The 16331-nt window shown below is 41.9% G+C and overlaps 1 protein-coding gene across 4 annotated transcripts; it reads right to left on the bottom strand.

Annotated features, from left to right (window-relative positions):
- Window positions 1–1573: 1573 nt before the first annotated feature.
- slc16a5 (solute carrier family 16 (monocarboxylate transporter), member 5) lies at window positions 1574–14766 on the bottom strand. 4 transcript variants are annotated; one of them, XM_002939972.5, is made up of 7 exons: window positions 14677–14766; window positions 12948–13292; window positions 8442–8602; window positions 5808–6019; window positions 5576–5719; window positions 4359–5174; window positions 1574–2597 (listed from the first exon to the last, which is right to left on the bottom strand). In XM_002939972.5, exons 4-7 carry the CDS (start codon window positions 5992–5994, stop codon window positions 2377–2379), a joined length of 1368 nt encoding a protein of 455 aa, XP_002940018.3. In that variant the 5' UTR covers window positions 5995–6019; window positions 8442–8602; window positions 12948–13292; window positions 14677–14766; the 3' UTR covers window positions 1574–2376. The 4 variants fall into 4 exon arrangements, with proteins under 4 accessions (XP_002940018.3, XP_012808406.2, XP_031750181.1 ...); XM_012952952.3 differs by having other exon boundaries at window positions 5808–6015; XM_031894321.1 differs by lacking the exon at window positions 12948–13292 and having other exon boundaries at window positions 8442–8634; window positions 14677–14757.
- Window positions 14767–16331: the final 1565 nt, after the last annotated feature.

Genomic DNA, 16331 nt, shown 5'->3' with positions numbered 1-16331 from the left:
GAGAATGAAGCAGCGCTGCTAATAAATAATTCTTTTATTTGTTTCTAAGTAGCAAACTAAAGTTACATCCTCATCTCTTTTAAAGCAAATGAAAAAACACAGATTACAGGAAAAGTGTTACAGTCGTGTATAAACACTGGCCAAATTTGCATCTGGGCAGTAACCAGTGGGAACCAATCAGATGCTTGCTTTCTTTGTTCTACCTGCAGCTGGCTGAAGAAGGCTAATCACTGAATGGTTGCTATGAGTTACAAGCCCAGGTGTACATTTGCCCAGTGTTTGCCATTGAGTTCTTAACTTCCAAATGAACATGAAGGATTGTTGAGCAAAACCAAAATGGCTACAGCCCAAACATAAAGTGTTTTCTTCTACTATACTGGCACAGCATGGCAGTGTGCTGCTTGCATCTATTTTGGTCTGCCCGCTGCCAGATGCAGAGCCCTGAGGAAGGGCTGTGACCATAAAGCATATTTTGCCTTCATTAAAGGCGTTTCACTGCTTTACAGCCACTAATATTATGTTGCCTGAAGCTGCTAGACTGAGATCAATTATGATTCATCATGACAAGGCATAGGCTGTGCATATAGGTACACAATGAAGCTGCTGAACTGACTACAGCACATACAATATAAAGAGTAACTGAGGCACGGTGACGGTTTGTATCTTTGGAGATTACGACAGGTTTGCACTAACTAGTCCTTTTAATGCATCTTGAATCTCAGACTTTACTGCTTTTCTAATAAAACCCACGCTATTCCCATGAACCGTAATAAATGCTACTAAGTACCTTGGTCTGCATTTACCTAATCAAGCCTACACTTGTTTCCATGCTACTGTAATATCTACGCAGGATTTAAAACTATCCTTCCTAGCCTCTCTTTACAAGTGTGCCTTTCAGAGGAAAAATATCAAGGCAACTTTAAGACAACTGTAAGACTTTGCTTACCCCTGAGATAGTAATGTTGCAATTTTATACGCACTGGATATAAAATGGGTAACAGGGGTTGTTCACCTTTGAGTAAACTTTTAGTATGAAGTAGAGAGTGATATTCTGAAACAATTTGCATTTGGTCTTCATTTTTTATTATTTGTAGTTTATTTAACTATTTCAGTTTTTGTCCGCCAGTTCTCCAGCTTGGAGTTTCAGCAGCTATTTGGTTGCTAGGATCCAAATTACCTTAGCAACCAGGGTGTGGTTTGAATGAAAGACTGATATATGAATAGGAGAGGACGTAAATAGAAAAACAAGTAATATATAGTAACAATAACAATTAAACTGTAGCTTCACAGAGCAATAGGTTTTTTTCTTAGGGGACAGTAAGCCCCATTGTAAAGCTGCAAAAAGTTAGAAGAAAAAGGCAACTAATTCAAAAACTATGAAGCAAAGACTTATTGAGAAATGAATAATATACTTAAAGTTAACATAAAGGTGAACCACCCATTTAAGGGTGAAGACACACGGAGCTACTTAGTAGCAGCTACTTTTTCATGGCTACTAAACGCCAAAAAATCCCCTGCCATAGACAATACTGAAATTTGCCTCTGCTAAACACACAGAGACAATTATCAGTAAATGATCAGCATTGTCTATTTTAGTAGCTGTGACAAGTAGCTGCTACTAGTAGCTCCGTGTGTCTTCACCCAAAGTGCTATACCCTCCATATCCATTCGATATAGAATACTGGCCTGATGATTGTTACACCTTCAGAGCCAAGGCCACAGATAAAAATGACATTTGCAGTCTCCGCAAACCCTCCTTCTTTGGTTTGTGACCATCTGTAGGAAGTACGTTACATAATCGGGGAATCTTTGGACGTTGGCCAGTGTTAATGTGTTGAGCAAAAAGAGGCTTTTAGAAGAAGCAATTACCTTCATTGCATAATATTGACTTCCAGATAAATGTGCTTTTATGACTTGACAGCAGAGATCCAAATATTCATAAATAAAGCATTGTCAACACCATAAATCTCCTCTCAGTAACAGTAGCATATCCATACAGGAGTATTTCACTCCCCATTTTCCACGCTAAAGAGAATGACAAATAAACGAGGAGCTCATCCATCCTCACGCTCACATCACAAAGAAACATCTCAGCTCAGTTCTATAGGAATACTGATATTTTCCTCCTGCCAGAAGACGTTATTCCGCCCCACGCTTATTAGAACAGAAATTCTGTCATGGTTCTGGAAAATCCTCTTTTTTCCCACAGATTACATATCTCTCCCAAGTCCACCTTGTGCATGGTAATTGCCTGAATTATTTCACCACCTTGTCTCAATGCTATGGATCCGAATCCAGCCTTCGCTTGAAGAAAACTGCAGATCTACTGACATCCCTGAGTGCAGTCAGTAATCATTCTCCCCACAAACAGTTCACTCACAATATACAATCTTCCTGCTTACAGGGAGAGTATATTGCGTCACCGTTATCTTTGTTATCTGTGGCTTCTGTAGGTCTTTGGCTGCACCTTCTGGCCTTTGCTTCGCTCCTGTCCACTGCAAAGGAGGCCAAACCCATGAAGAGTCCAGATGAAGTCACTGCAATACTGCTGGCATAAAATACAAGTCCATATTGACCTGTTATATCTACCAGCAAACCTGAGGGGACAGAGAAAAGGATTTATCAAGACTGGATATTCATGACGTAAAATGTAAATGTACGATATGTATCATATGGAAACAATGATGAGGCCTAGTACACCTGTTTTTTTGGTTTCTATTTCATTCTTTTTATATTTATTAAAAACAATAAACATACATTGAAAAGTGAGGATAACATATATACAAAATAAAAGACTGGAAATCATAAACGAACACAACTGACTTGGCAATGGAATATAAAATATAATTATACCCATAAAACACTAACACTCAGCACATGTTGGGCAAAAGTGAAGGAACAGTAGCTGAATTGCACTGTAAAATCAGATCTATATTGCAATCACCTTTGACCAACTACTGCTCTAGATGCAACCACCATAAAGGCTTATTTATATAGCATACATGGAAATGCTTTATCTGTTAGCAGTACCAGGCTTTAAGTGTCATGGTCTAAATGTGCACATTTATTCATTATTAATTAGTTAATTAACAGCAGTGTTATTATCAGTCGTGAAAAACCTGCTCCTTCCCTTTACAACCTAGTACAACAGACTGGCTGTCAGGAACTAAACACATAGGGGCTGATTTACTAACCCACGAATCCGACCCGAATTGGAAAAGTTCCGACTTGAAAACGAACATTTTGCGACTTTTTCGTATTTGTTGCGATTTTTTCGGCATCTTTACGAATTTTTCGTTACCAATACGATTTTTGCGTAAAAACGCGAATTTTTCGTAGCCATTACGAAAGTTGCGTAAAAAGTTGCGCTTTTTTCGTAGCGTTAAAACTTACGCGAAACTTTGCACCTTTTAAGTTTTAACGCTACGAAAAAGGCGCAACTTTTCGCGCAAGTTTTAACGCTACGAAAAATCGCCAGATTTTACGCAACTTTCGTAATGGCTACGAAAAACTCGCGTTTTTACGCAAAAATCGTATTGGTAACGAAAAATTCGTAAAGAAGCCGAAAAAAATCGCAAAAAATACGAAAAAAATCGCAAAATACCGATCATTACGAAAAAAACGCAATCGGACTCATTTCGACCCGTTCGTGGGTTAGTAAATGTGCCCCATAGGGTCACATTAATCAAAGTACGATTGTTTCCGAATACAAAAAACACGTATTTTCTACGTTTTCTTGCTGTGCGTATTTTTTGTGGCTTTTTTGTTAATTTGCTCTACTTTTTCGTAATTTGCGCGACAATTAGTATGACAAAATCGTATTGTCGTGCTGAGTACCAAAGATTCGGATTCATTAAAGCTTCGTTATCGTGACTTTCCTTGGGCCAGTGTGGAGCTGCAGAGTGCCATTGAGTCCTATTAGGGGCTTCCAAAATCATGCACTGAAGGATCAAAGCTTTTTCTGCCGTTTACGATAGTTCGGATACGAAAATTTTGTGACTTTCGGATTGCCAATGCAATATTATCGTGACTATTACAAATCTTTTGTAAGCATTTTCGTGACATTTCCGATCATCAGAAATGAACGTATCTTATCCGAATTTTACCCATTTCGGGATTCTAACTCGTACTTTGATGAATCAGCCCCTTAGCCTTTGCTCCTGTTTTTTTACAGTTTGCACACAAGTTGTAAATGGGCCCTCATTTGTTGCCCTTGCTAAAGAAAAGAGTTTATATGTAGTAATATGTACCCATCCTGCTTTTTTGCCACATAAAAAAAAATGATCAAACCCATTTCTCTGAAAATGGAACAGAATTGTAACTTTCATAGGACAGCAAGTTGTAATGCATGCACTAACCTGCCAGCGGTGGTCCCGCCATGATAGTTATGCTCTCAAGGATGGTGAAAAGGCCGAAAGCTCCAGGGAACCTCTTCATCCCAACAGTATCCATCAGTACTTGGAAGATAAGTGATCCAATGAAACTCATGGTAATGCTGTATAAGACGCAGTAAGTCAACAAGGCTGGGAACGACACCCATATTGCACAAACTAAGTTGCTGAGTCCATTTAAAATAACTGCTACGCTAAAAAGATACATAAGCCGTCCATGAAACACCTTCTGTTGAGATACCAACCCCGCCATGGGACGCATAAATATATTCATAAAGCCAACAAGAGATAGAAGAAGTGCTGCTTTCTTCTCATCAATGTCATTGCTGGTGGCATATGGGACCAAGTAAAAAAGTGGTAAGACGAAGCCTAGAACCATCCAGGTGACACCTAGGGCGTAGATCTGGTAGCGACGATGTCGGAACAGGAGGTCAAAAGCCATGTACCTTTGTAAGCCTTTGCCCTGTTCTGTCTTCTCTCCTTTGTGTTTAATTCCATTTGGTTCTTCTGGTGCTAACACCTCCTTTTCATGAGCAGGTTCCAGAGATCTGACAGGTCTCATAATGGCGCCGCACACACAGCAATTGAGCAGAACACCCCCAAAGAGCAGAAAGGAACCTCTCCAGCCCATGGTCTCCAGAAGGTGCTGAGATGCCAGGGGCCACAATGCCATTCCAATAGAAGCCCCGGCGGAGGCCAATGAATTTGCCAATGTCCGCCGTCGAATAAAGTAGTATCCCAGCACAGTGATTCCCGCCTGGAAGCAGAAGCAAAACCCCAAACCTGAAAGGGAATCAAAAGTCAGGTTTCAGGCATGAAAGATTAGCTTATACAATACAACTTGTTCATGGAAACACTGATGTTTTCTACTGCAGTTTCCATTCAACACTGTATCGTAGTTGCATGTATAAAGGTGTTTTACACCAGCTCTTACACCATATATAAAACTATAATTGCTACAATCAAAGCAATGTATACCCTAGGTACTAAATGGCAGGCGGTGGCTCAGAGAATCACCTGATGAGTGACTTCTCATAATATCAATATATAAAATTTCCACACATAAGAGATAATCATATGTTTGCTTTCCAACAGGTTTCCAGTAAACACTACTTTCTGGGTAAGAAGCAAACATCTATTACAGTACGCCATAATATTTTTAGCCTGTTCATACAATTACTTACCTCCAACAAACCCAGCACTGAGGTACAGGTGAATTATGGTCTGAGAGAAGGCGCTGGTGACCATCCCCACCCCACAAAGGAGTCCTCCAACCATTACTGTTACTCTGCAGCCAAACCTCTCCACCATGATAGTGCAAAGTGGTCCTGGGAAGAAAACCAACCAGAATTACTGTTCTATTCACACAGAGAAAGGTAGAAGGTATGAGGTACAACGGTACAGACAAAAACTTACCTCCGGCGTGCAGGACAGCCATGATAATTGAAGGGAACCATGAGGTCTCTGTGTTGGAGGCTTGGAAGGAAGTCTGAATGTCTGTGTAAAAGATCCCAATGCAGGAGGGGAAGCCCAAACTCAACCCCTGTGTCAACATAACAGCTGCCAGCACCACCCATGCCCATGGTCCATCTGGAGTCTCCATCCTTGTTTCTCCCACTACTGTCTAACTGCAAATAAAATGATCTAATTAGGGTGGTGGGGAACAGTGCGAAGCTGAAAACAAAAAATGCAACCTTGAACCTTAACCCACATCTTCTGACCTGAGGCTTTCACAGAATGGAACTGAAAGTCACACAAGTCACAAAATCACATGAGTTACACATCACCCTTGCATATAGTGTACCATTCCTAAAGTATAGGGGGGTATAACGTTATTTGCTTGTAATGGCAGCCCACTAATGATCCCAAGAAGGCATCATTATGGAGAATTGTCTTATTGGGGCTGCAATGATTGGTAGCTGTGTAGTTTGCTTAGCCACCAGGGGCTCAAGCTGTCTCTGTGTTGAAAATGTTCAATTAGACCAGGGATCCCCAACCTTTGTTATTTGTGAGCCACAACCATAAAAGTTCATGGAGGAGCCAAATAAGGGCTGTGATTGGCTATTAGGGGCCTCTATGCACCCTATCAGCTTACAGGGGCTTTATTTGGTAGGAAATCTTGTTTTTATTCAACCAAAACTTGCCCCCAAGTCAGGAATTCAAAAATAACTCCCTGGTTTGGGGGCACTGAGAGCAACACCCAAGGGGTTGGGGAGCAACATGTTGCCCCTGAGCCACTGGTTGGGGATCACTGAATTAGACATTCCTATACCACGTGGCATCATCTGTTGCGTGGGGATCTTCCTTCTGTTTGTAATAGGAAAGTGTCAGCATATAGAGGGAATGCAGTTTTGTATAACTTCTAGATGGCACCTAATGGTTAGGGCATACATGTCAAACACAAGGCCCGCGGGCCAAATCCGGCCCGCCAGGCCTTGCAACGTGGCCCGCACCGCGCTGTCATCACTGCACGCACTCTGCGCAAAAACATACCAAGTCTTTGTCAGCGCCAGCGGCTCCTTCTCTCTTATGCCGCGGCAACAGGCCCTTTTATAAGGTTGCACCCGTGCGTATGATGTCACACGTCAGCGACGAGGCGCAACCTTATAGTAGTGCCTGTTGCCGCGGCATAAGAGAGAAGGAGCCGCCGACATCACTGGTCTGTTGGGGGTACTTTCTGTGGGGGCTCTGTGTGTGCGGGCTGGCTACTGTCTATGGGGGGTACTGTGTATGATGAGGCAATTGGGGGTACTTATTTTTGGGGGCACTGTTTATGGGGGCAATTGGGGGTACTTTGTATGGGGGTTCAGTAAACCATTCGGCCCGCGATTTAGGCTGGATTTTAGATTTTGGCCCCTTCTCTGATTGAGTTCGACACCCCTGGGTTAGGGTATCATAGAGGCTTAAACTGTTTTATGGCATTATTGTGCCTATTATTGTGTGCCATTTGCACTCCAGCTGTGAGGGTTGTTTCATTTAAGCAGTTCAATAAGTTCTGGGTTATTTTAAGAGGTTGAATGGGGGGGGGGATCTCTGGAAATTAATTATACCTTTGGCCGTACTCCAAATACTTTACATATAAGGAAGTAAAGGAGGCAAGAATCCTTTAGTGGTTTTAGTAGAAAGGAGCAGGGAACATTGGCAAGGGTCTCTCCAGTGTTAGCATGTGTGCCCATGAGTTAAAGCAGTAATAATCAGAATTTATTACTGCCGAGTTGCAGCACGGTAAGCGACCAGTTACATTATAGTGAGTGTGTTTTTAATTAGACATACAAGGGCTCAACTATGTAAAAGTAACTCAGGTCATTGCACTTTTGGAAAAATATTAACACCTACCTGGGGCGAGTGGATTCACATGGTGTTGACTAACAATTTGGTACCCCTAGTGATTCTACACACTTTTAGGGTGAAGACACACGGAGCTACTAGTAGCAGCTACTTTTTCATGGCTACTAAACGCCAGATAATACCCTGCTATAGACAATACTGAGAGTTGCCTTTGCTAAAACACACATAGAGACAATTATCAGTAAATGATCAGCATTGTCTGTTTCAGTAGCCACGACAAGTAGCTGCTACTAGTAGCTCTGTGTGTCTTCACCCTTAATCTGGTGCAATATGCAGTCAGCACTCAGAAACTCAAATGCTTTGCCTATTGGCTCCCTTTATACCACCGCTCATAACAAAAGGGTCCTCTACTGAAAAACTGTTCAGTCAATAGCTTTTACATTTACAAATAACTTAAAATAACCTTTTAAATGAGCCCTATAATCTAATAGATCATGCAAACTCTTCTTTTTATACCCTCACAAAGGCAAACAGAACGGAGCTACCCAAACCATAACAAAAACACGAACTTCAGGTGATACCTTTACATACAAACTCGTCATACCCTTTCTAACAAAAACATTCACAAACAGAATGCCTCAAACTCTGTCACACCCAAACAAGCTATCATATATATAAACACACAGAGTGCCCCCCATGCAGAAACAGAGAAACCACACACAATTAGATACATAGATGATTTAGAAACAGAGAGCTACGCACCTCTCAGCCAGCCCAGCTGGTACTGGCACCTTCCTCTTCTCTTCTCCTTACGTGTAGCCTGGGAAATACTCTCCCTCCTCTCGTGGACACGCCTGTGGTGCTCAGTCCCACAATCCCTCCCCTTTCACCTGGCGTAAGGTAACAGTGACACAGCATCCCAGCTAGAGGAGGAAATACAGGGCGTAATCCATATCTGGAGGGGGGGGGTGGCAGTTGTTGACATTAACTTTCACCTAGTGATGTTTTCAATTTATTCCGACATTTTAATGGTCCATTATAATCTCTGTTGTATATAGGGTATATAGTTATTATCTTCAAAGGTTTTACTATGTAAAAATAGCCTTTGGTGTTTGACCCAGTCATTCCCTTTACTTCCACTTGAATCCAGAGTACACCTGGCATAAGGTAACACTGACATGGCAGGAATAGAAATATATGGTATTATCCAAGGCTGGAAGAGAAGATTACAGCTGTGGACATTAACTTTCACCTAATGGCATTTTATATTTATTTTGCACTATAAATTGTGGGATATGGTGCATCACATTTATAAATATATTATAAACATATATATTTTAGCAAGACAGTACATACATGTATACAATATACAAGTTTGGGATCCGTTACCTGAAAACCCGTTATCCACAAAGCTCCAAACTTGAAGGCCATCTCACATAGAGTTCATTTTAATCAAATAATTCTAAGTTTAAAAAATGATTTCCTTTTTCTCTGTAATAATAAAACAGTACCTGTACTTGATCCCATCTAAGATATAATTACCCCTTATTGGGGCAGAACAGCCCTATTGGGTTTATTTAATGGTTAAATGATTCCCTTTTCTCTGTAATAATAAAACAGTACCTGTACTTGATCCCAACTAAGATTTAATTAATCCTTATTGGAGGCAAAACAATCCTATTGTTACCTGGAAAATCATTATCCAGAAAGCTAAGAATTACCGGAAGGCCATATCCCATAAATTTAATTTTAATCAAACAATTGTAAATTTAAGAAAATTATTTCCTCTTTCTCTGTAATAATAAAACAGTACCTGTACTTGATCCCAACTAAGATATAATTACCCCTTATTGGGGGCAGAACAGCCCTATTGGGTTTATTTAATGGTTAAATGATTCCCTTTTCTCTGTAATAATAAAACAGTACCTGTACTTGATCCCAACTAAGATATAATTACCCCTTATTGGGGGCAGAACAGCCCTATTGGGTTTATTTAATGGGTAAATGATTCCCTTTTCTCTGTAATAATAAAACAGTACCTGTACTTGATCCCAACTAAGATATAATTACCCCTTATTGGGGCAGAACAGCCCTATTGGGTTTATTTAATGGTTAAATGATTCCCTTTTCTCTGTAATAATAAAACAGTACCTGTACTTGATCCCAACTAAGATATAATTACCCCTTATTGGGGGCAGAACAGCCCTATTGGGTTTATTTAATGGTTAAATGATTCCCTTTTCTCTGTAGTAATAAAACAGTACTTTGTACTTGATCCCAACTAAGATATGATTAATCCTTATTGGAATCAAAACACACCTATTTATTTAATGTTTAAATTATTTTTTTTAGATTACAGTGAAAAGTATATGGAGCAGTAGAAAATGTGTATGAAAGGTTATATAGCGCAATAGGAGTACTTATAGAGAGGGTTCTATAGTGCCACTGACATAAGTTTAGGTAGATTCTTCTCAGCCGTGTTTAGGTTTCCAAGGCCAAGACAGTCACTATTTATTGGGCTGGGGGGGGCTGTTTGGGCCTCTGGGTACTGGGAATGCCAGGGCCCAGGCCTAGACTGGCAATCTGTGGGTTCAGGCAAATGCCAGAGGGGCTGCTGTAAGGTGCCATAGACAGTCACTATTTATTGGGCTGGGGGGGCTGTTTGGGCCTCTGGGTACTGGGAATGCCAGGACCCAGGCCCAGACTGGCAATCTGTGGGTTCAGGCAAATGCCAGAGGGGCTGCTGTAAGATGCCATAGACAGTCACTATTTATTGGGCTGGGGGGGCTGTTTGTGCCTCTGGGTACTTGGAATGCCAGGACCCAGGCCCAGACTGGCAATCTGTGGGTTCAGGCAAATGCCAGAGGGGCTGCTGTAAGATGCCATAGACAGTCACTATTTATTGGGCTGGGGGGGCTGTTTGTGCCTCTGGGTACTTGGAATGCCAGGACCCAGGCCCAGACTGGCAATCTGTGGGTTCAGGCAAATGCCAGAGGGGCTGCTGTAAGGTGCCATAGACAGTCACTATTTATTGGGCTGATGGGGGGCTCTGTACTTTGTGCACTAATTGTTGCTATTGGGGTCCCTGCACCATTTTTCACAGGGTGCTATCTACCTTAAAGTGGGGGTTAACCTTCAATGTTCCCCTTTATGAAGGGATGGGAGTGGCCTACTGTGAATCTGAAACACTGAGAACTTCCTGTATGCTTACATCATCACTTCCAGGCTTTGCCCTTACTTGTTTCCTATTGGGCAAATTCATTGGTTGCTTGTGTACTCTTGTGCATAAATGGAAAGGTCATTGGTTAGTGTGTCCCTTGCAATGGCATAGGTCAGTGAACCCCAACCAGTAGCTCAGGGGCAACTTGGCTTGGGGGCAAGTTTTGGTTGCATAAAACCCAATGTAAAGCCAAACAGAGCCTTCTATAGGCTGCCAGTTCACATAGGGGCTACCAAATAGCCAATTATAGCTCTTATTGGCACCCCCAATAACTTTTTCCATGCTTGCGTTGCTCCCCAACACTTTTTACATTTGAATGTGGCTCACGAGTATTAAAGGTTGGGGATCCCCGGCAGGCAAACAGACTCAGCATATCACACATGTAACATACTGTTATACTGTCATACTTTAAGAAGGGGCTGGATGAGAGACAGCGCTTAGTACTAGTTGATCCAGGGACTGGGCCGATTGCCATCTTGGAGTCAGGAAGGAATATATTCCCCCTCTGAGGCAAATTAGAGAGGCTTCAGATGGGGTTTTTTGCCTTCCTCTGGGTCAACTAGCAGTTAGGCAGGTTATATATAGTCATGGTTGAATGTGATGGACATATGTCTTTTTTCAACCCAACTTACTACGTTACTATGTACAGGCACAGGAAGCAGTGTCAGACTGATAGGAGGCACAGCCAATAGGAGTTAAGTATGCTGCTAGTACTATGTGCGGCATCATATAAGGAAGTAAAAAAGGGACTGTAGTGTTTATAGGGGTCACTGACCCCCCCACCCCCCAGCACAGGGTCTGTGCAGAAGTGAAGGATCAGCTGAGGGATCATTCTGAGTGTGAGTTGTTAGATTTGTGACTGTTGTACAAAGGTGAATATCCCCCAAACACACACACCTCAGGCTGCTAAATAGGTGAAGTACACGGCAATTGTGCAATGTTTAATTTTATCCCCAGACATAATCCTCCCAATGAATTCCAATAAAAATAATCACAAAGCTCTCGTTGCAGCCATAGGCCTATATTTCCCTGCATGACTAAGCTCGTTAAGTAGCTGAATTAAGGTAAACAAAAGCTTTAATCCTCTCAGTGGCATGTAGAATGGGCCTCCTGTGTGCCCAGATCCTGCAGCACTGCCTGTACCGGTGTGTTACCCTGCCTCTCCCGCGCTGCCGTTTGTGAAATACAACTCCCCAACAGTTTGCTTAGCTGTGTTGCAATCAACAAATGTTCTGATCAGAGGCCAATCGTCTGTACTGACTATTCCTAGAACCGTCCCCCCCCCTGTAACTGCTGTAAGCCCAGCCTGCAGAGCAAACACCCATGCTGCAATATTACACAGCGGGACCAATCAGAGAAGCATCTTGCCGCTGAATAAATGACCAGCAGACATAGTTACATAGGGTTAAAAAAAGACCATCAAGTTCAACCCTTCCAAGTAAACCCAGCACACACAACCTATACTTACCAATCTATACACTCACATACATAAACTATATATACACCCACTAATACTAACTGTAGATATTAGTATCACAATAGCCTTGGATATTCTGCTTGTTTAAGAACTCATCCAGGCCCCTCTTATAGGCATTAACAGAATCTGCCATTACCACATCACTAGGAAGGGCATTCCCCAACCTCACTGCCCTCCCCGTGAGGAACCCCCTACGCTGCTGCAAATGTAAGCTCCCTTCCTCTAATCTAAAGGGGGGGCCTCGGGTGCGCTGATTGTTTTTATGGGAAAAAAGACCCCCCCATCTGCCTATAATCCCCTCTAATGTACTTGTACAGAGTAATCATGTCCCCTCGCAAGCGCCTCTTTTCCAGAGAAAACAACCCCAACCTCGACAGTCTAACCTCATAACTTAAATTTTCCATCCCTTTTACCAGTTTAGTTGCAGTCTCTGCACTCTCTCCAGCTCATTAATATCCTTCTTAAGGACTGGAGACCTGTTACCATATCTGGGATCTTTATAACAGAGCTAAAGCAGCCCATCACCCCCAAACAGACACTACTTTAGCACTTTTTTTCGGGCATTACTTACCCTTTTACATACAAAATGGGTTTTCATCTACAGTAGTTCAAAGCTGCCATGTTGATTGCCATCTCCTGCAGTTTGAGGCTTTAGCCAATAAAGAGACATCTTTCTCCATTACATTGCTTTACCCCCACGGGGGCTAGGAGCATGTTAGGGGGATTATAGGAGTAGAGCTGGTCCCAGTTTGAAGGGTGCTTTTATAGGATAATCAGAGGCTAGATAGGCAGCAAGTACTGTAAACAGTTGATAAGTGCTGAATACACCCAGCCGGAGTGATGAAAACCAGGGTCAAATAGGGTTTTGCTGGCAGAAGGGTTCTGAGATGGATCCCCGATGAACTCTATCCTGTCACTGAGAGATCAGTGAATTAACTGAAGTCCCAAAGGGGTGTTGCATGCCAAAACAGGAGCTCAGCTCTATTACACGTATGTTTACATAGAATGTCATGCAATACAAACATTTGTCTACAAGTTAACTTATTACTCATGGCAGTTTGATCACTTAGAGCTATGGTGCAATAATAGATTATTCAACTATGGGCAACTAGTCTGCAAATGCTGTCCCGCCAGTATTAAATCACCTAATCGCCTAATAAAAGAAAAAATAATTCTAAGCAACTTTCCAATGTGACGTTATGAAACATTTTAGTACTTTAAAAGTTATGTGTAAATGTAATTGCTATTGAAAGCAGCATTTGCTGAACTCCTGCTTGTTACTTTTTATACAATGTTGGGTCTGTCAGGCTGCTGCTTCGTGTTACATTGTTTCAGTCAGAGCCCCCAGGGCAGGGAATAGAAAAGTACAGAATTTAGAGTAATGGAGGGCACTCCAGGCTAAGATACACTTGCCCTTTAGAGAAACAATAAAAAAAAATATATATATATATATATGTATAGCTCTAGGTGCTAGGGTTTCAAAAATAAGAGCATTATATATTTATAATATTATATTTGTGGGTTTTTTCAGGGCATAGAAAAGGACAGACAAACACTGCTTTTAATAGCAGTTATATATACAATTAATTTGAAAACTATTGCAAATTTGTAATAAATGTATATTGCAAAGTTCATTAACAGTTCTGACCCATGGCAACCAATCAAGAATTTGCCGCTGACTGAAAAACCCGAATGGTTGCTACGGGTTACTGCCCCAGTGCGGATTTGCCCAGTCTTCATAAATGAGCCTCATGACAATTAAAAGGCAAAATGTGCAATGACGAATATTATTTTGTCTAATAGTTGAGCAGATATCCCTTCCTATGAACTACCCAGCCATCTTAAAGAATAGAAATGGCATATGCCCATATAGACTGTAAGCTCTACGGGGCAGGGACCTCCATCCTCTTGTGTCTTTGACTATTAACTTATTGCAACTGTATTTATTTGTATTTATTGTTATACTTTGTATTTATCTATTATTATCTTAATAACCCTGTTTGTATTAATGTATTCTACTGTACAGCGCTGCGTACATAAGTATCACTTTATAAATAAAGATATACATACATACATACATATATAAACCCATAAGTTGTTTAGGGAGGCAGGTCTGGAAAGGAATTTCTGCTCGTTACAGAGCTTACAGTTTGCAACCTCTGGCTGAACCTCTAATCCCCCAGGGGCCCCGCAGTGGCTGCGCTTGCATCCTGGAACTTCTGCAGCTATATATGTGTATGTGTAAGTGTATATACACTTTGCCAGTGTGACTTGTACAATGTACAGTAACATGTTCTTACCTCTTTTTCTGATACGCTTCTGTCTCGGCTACACATGATTACGGGAAAGAGCGGTTTCCTATAGGAGTGACATCAGAGGCCCTTACTTCCCCACAGCCAATAAGAGCAGCTGGGTGTGGTTTTCCTTCTGCTTGCTGAGGCAACAGCCAACATCTTTTTTCTTTGTGCAAGAAATTGATTTAAAGGGAAAGTTTAACTAAATCATATAATTTTAAATGGGGGTCACTGACCCCAGTAGCCAAAAACTATTGTTCATTGAGGCTGCAATTGTATAGTTATTGTTACTCTTTATTACTTATCTTTCTATTCAGCCCCCCTGCTATTTATATATCAGTCACTCTCTCAAACCACTCTCTGTTACTAAGGTAAATTGGACTCTAGCAACCAGATATCTGCTGAAATTCCAAACTAGAGAGCTGCGGGAAAAAAAAGTAAAATGATTTAAAAGCTACCAATGCTAAAAAATAAAGACTAATTGTAAATCGTCTCAGAATAGCACTCACTACATCAAACTAAAACTTGATTTAAAGGTGACCAACCCTTTTAATAGGTGTTGTTGAAAGTTAGCATATCAGCAACCTGGCTATTGTATTCCATTGTATGGCCCATTTACTTCCTTGGTGTTAAGGTGGCCATACACGTCAAGATCCGCTCGCTTGGCAAGGTTGCCAAGTGAGCGGATCTTCACCCGATATCCTCACCTACGGGTGGGCGATATCGGGGAACATGTAGGCTTATTTGATCGTTGAACCTGCCTGATCGATATCTGGCCAATTTGAGGACAGATATCAGTCGGGCAGGCCCCTCGTTCATGCCCCTACACAGGCCAATAAGCTGCCGAATCGGTCCAAGGGACCCATATTGGCAGCTACAATCGGCCGTGTATGGGGACCTTTAGAAGATGTTAGCCATTTTGCACTTCATTGTAGCAGATGCAATTACACTTGGATTCTGTACCTTAATTTCTTTGCACTATTAGTAAATGAGCTGTTATATCTGGGTTATCTAAATTGGTTTGTGAGTGAAGTTTTTTTTTACATCCTTTGTTTAACAATTTTCTTTTTTGTCTCATTGCAGTGGCACCTGAAAGCGGGAGTCAGACTGGCTATAGGCAGTTAGGACTGAGGTAAGTGGACCTGGAAGCAACTGTTTTGTCGTCCAGTTTTTCATACTTCCCAAGTTTCCCTCTTTAGGGAGGACATTCCCAGTCTGTTGACCCAAAAAGGCTTCCCAGAAAGTAAATTGGGTCTTGAATAGTTGTGGTTTGTGGAGATTCTGTGTGTGGCTTACAAGGGAGGGAGGGAGAAGCGCCGGATTTGTAATGAAGGTTCCCAGAGGCCGTCTTCATTTCCGGGCCCCCCCTCCACCCCCCTCAGGATCATGAATCCATTTAGCGCACATACGGAGCACTGTGGATGGGACATGCTGAAATTTTCTGCATGTTCTGCTCCCAGTGCTCCGTATGGGAGCAAAGTTTAGGTGCGGCTGAGTGGCATGCCGCCCCAAATTTTGTGCCACTCTAGGCCCAGGCCTTTGTGGCCTCGCCACAGATCCGGGCTTGGAGAATTGGAGACCCCTATTCTCTGAGATCTGCACATGTACAGGGTGTGCCGTGTATGTTCCAAGTGACATTAGCAGTAGGTGGGTGTATAGTG

Source organism: Xenopus tropicalis, chromosome 10 (genome assembly GCF_000004195.4).
Source record: "Xenopus tropicalis strain Nigerian chromosome 10, UCB_Xtro_10.0, whole genome shotgun sequence".
NCBI lineage: Eukaryota > Metazoa > Chordata > Amphibia > Anura > Pipidae > Xenopus > Xenopus tropicalis.
This window is presented reverse-complemented; position numbering and strand designations above follow the sequence as displayed.

Bases quoted from the DNA above. Each gene is read 5' to 3' on its own strand.
- slc16a5 (XM_002939972.5), bottom strand. From the start codon at position 5,994: ATGGAGACTCCAGATGGACCATGGGCATGGGTGGTGCTGGCAGCTGTT. The intron at 5,175-5,575 runs GTAAGTAATTGT...ATTCCCTTTCAG, and splicing joins CAGTGCTGGGTTTGTTGGAG to GTTTGGGGTTTTGCTTCTGC. The intron at 2,598-4,358 runs GTTAGTGCATGC...CTGTCCCCTCAG, and splicing joins GGCGGGACCACCGCTGGCAG to GTTTGCTGGTAGATATAACA.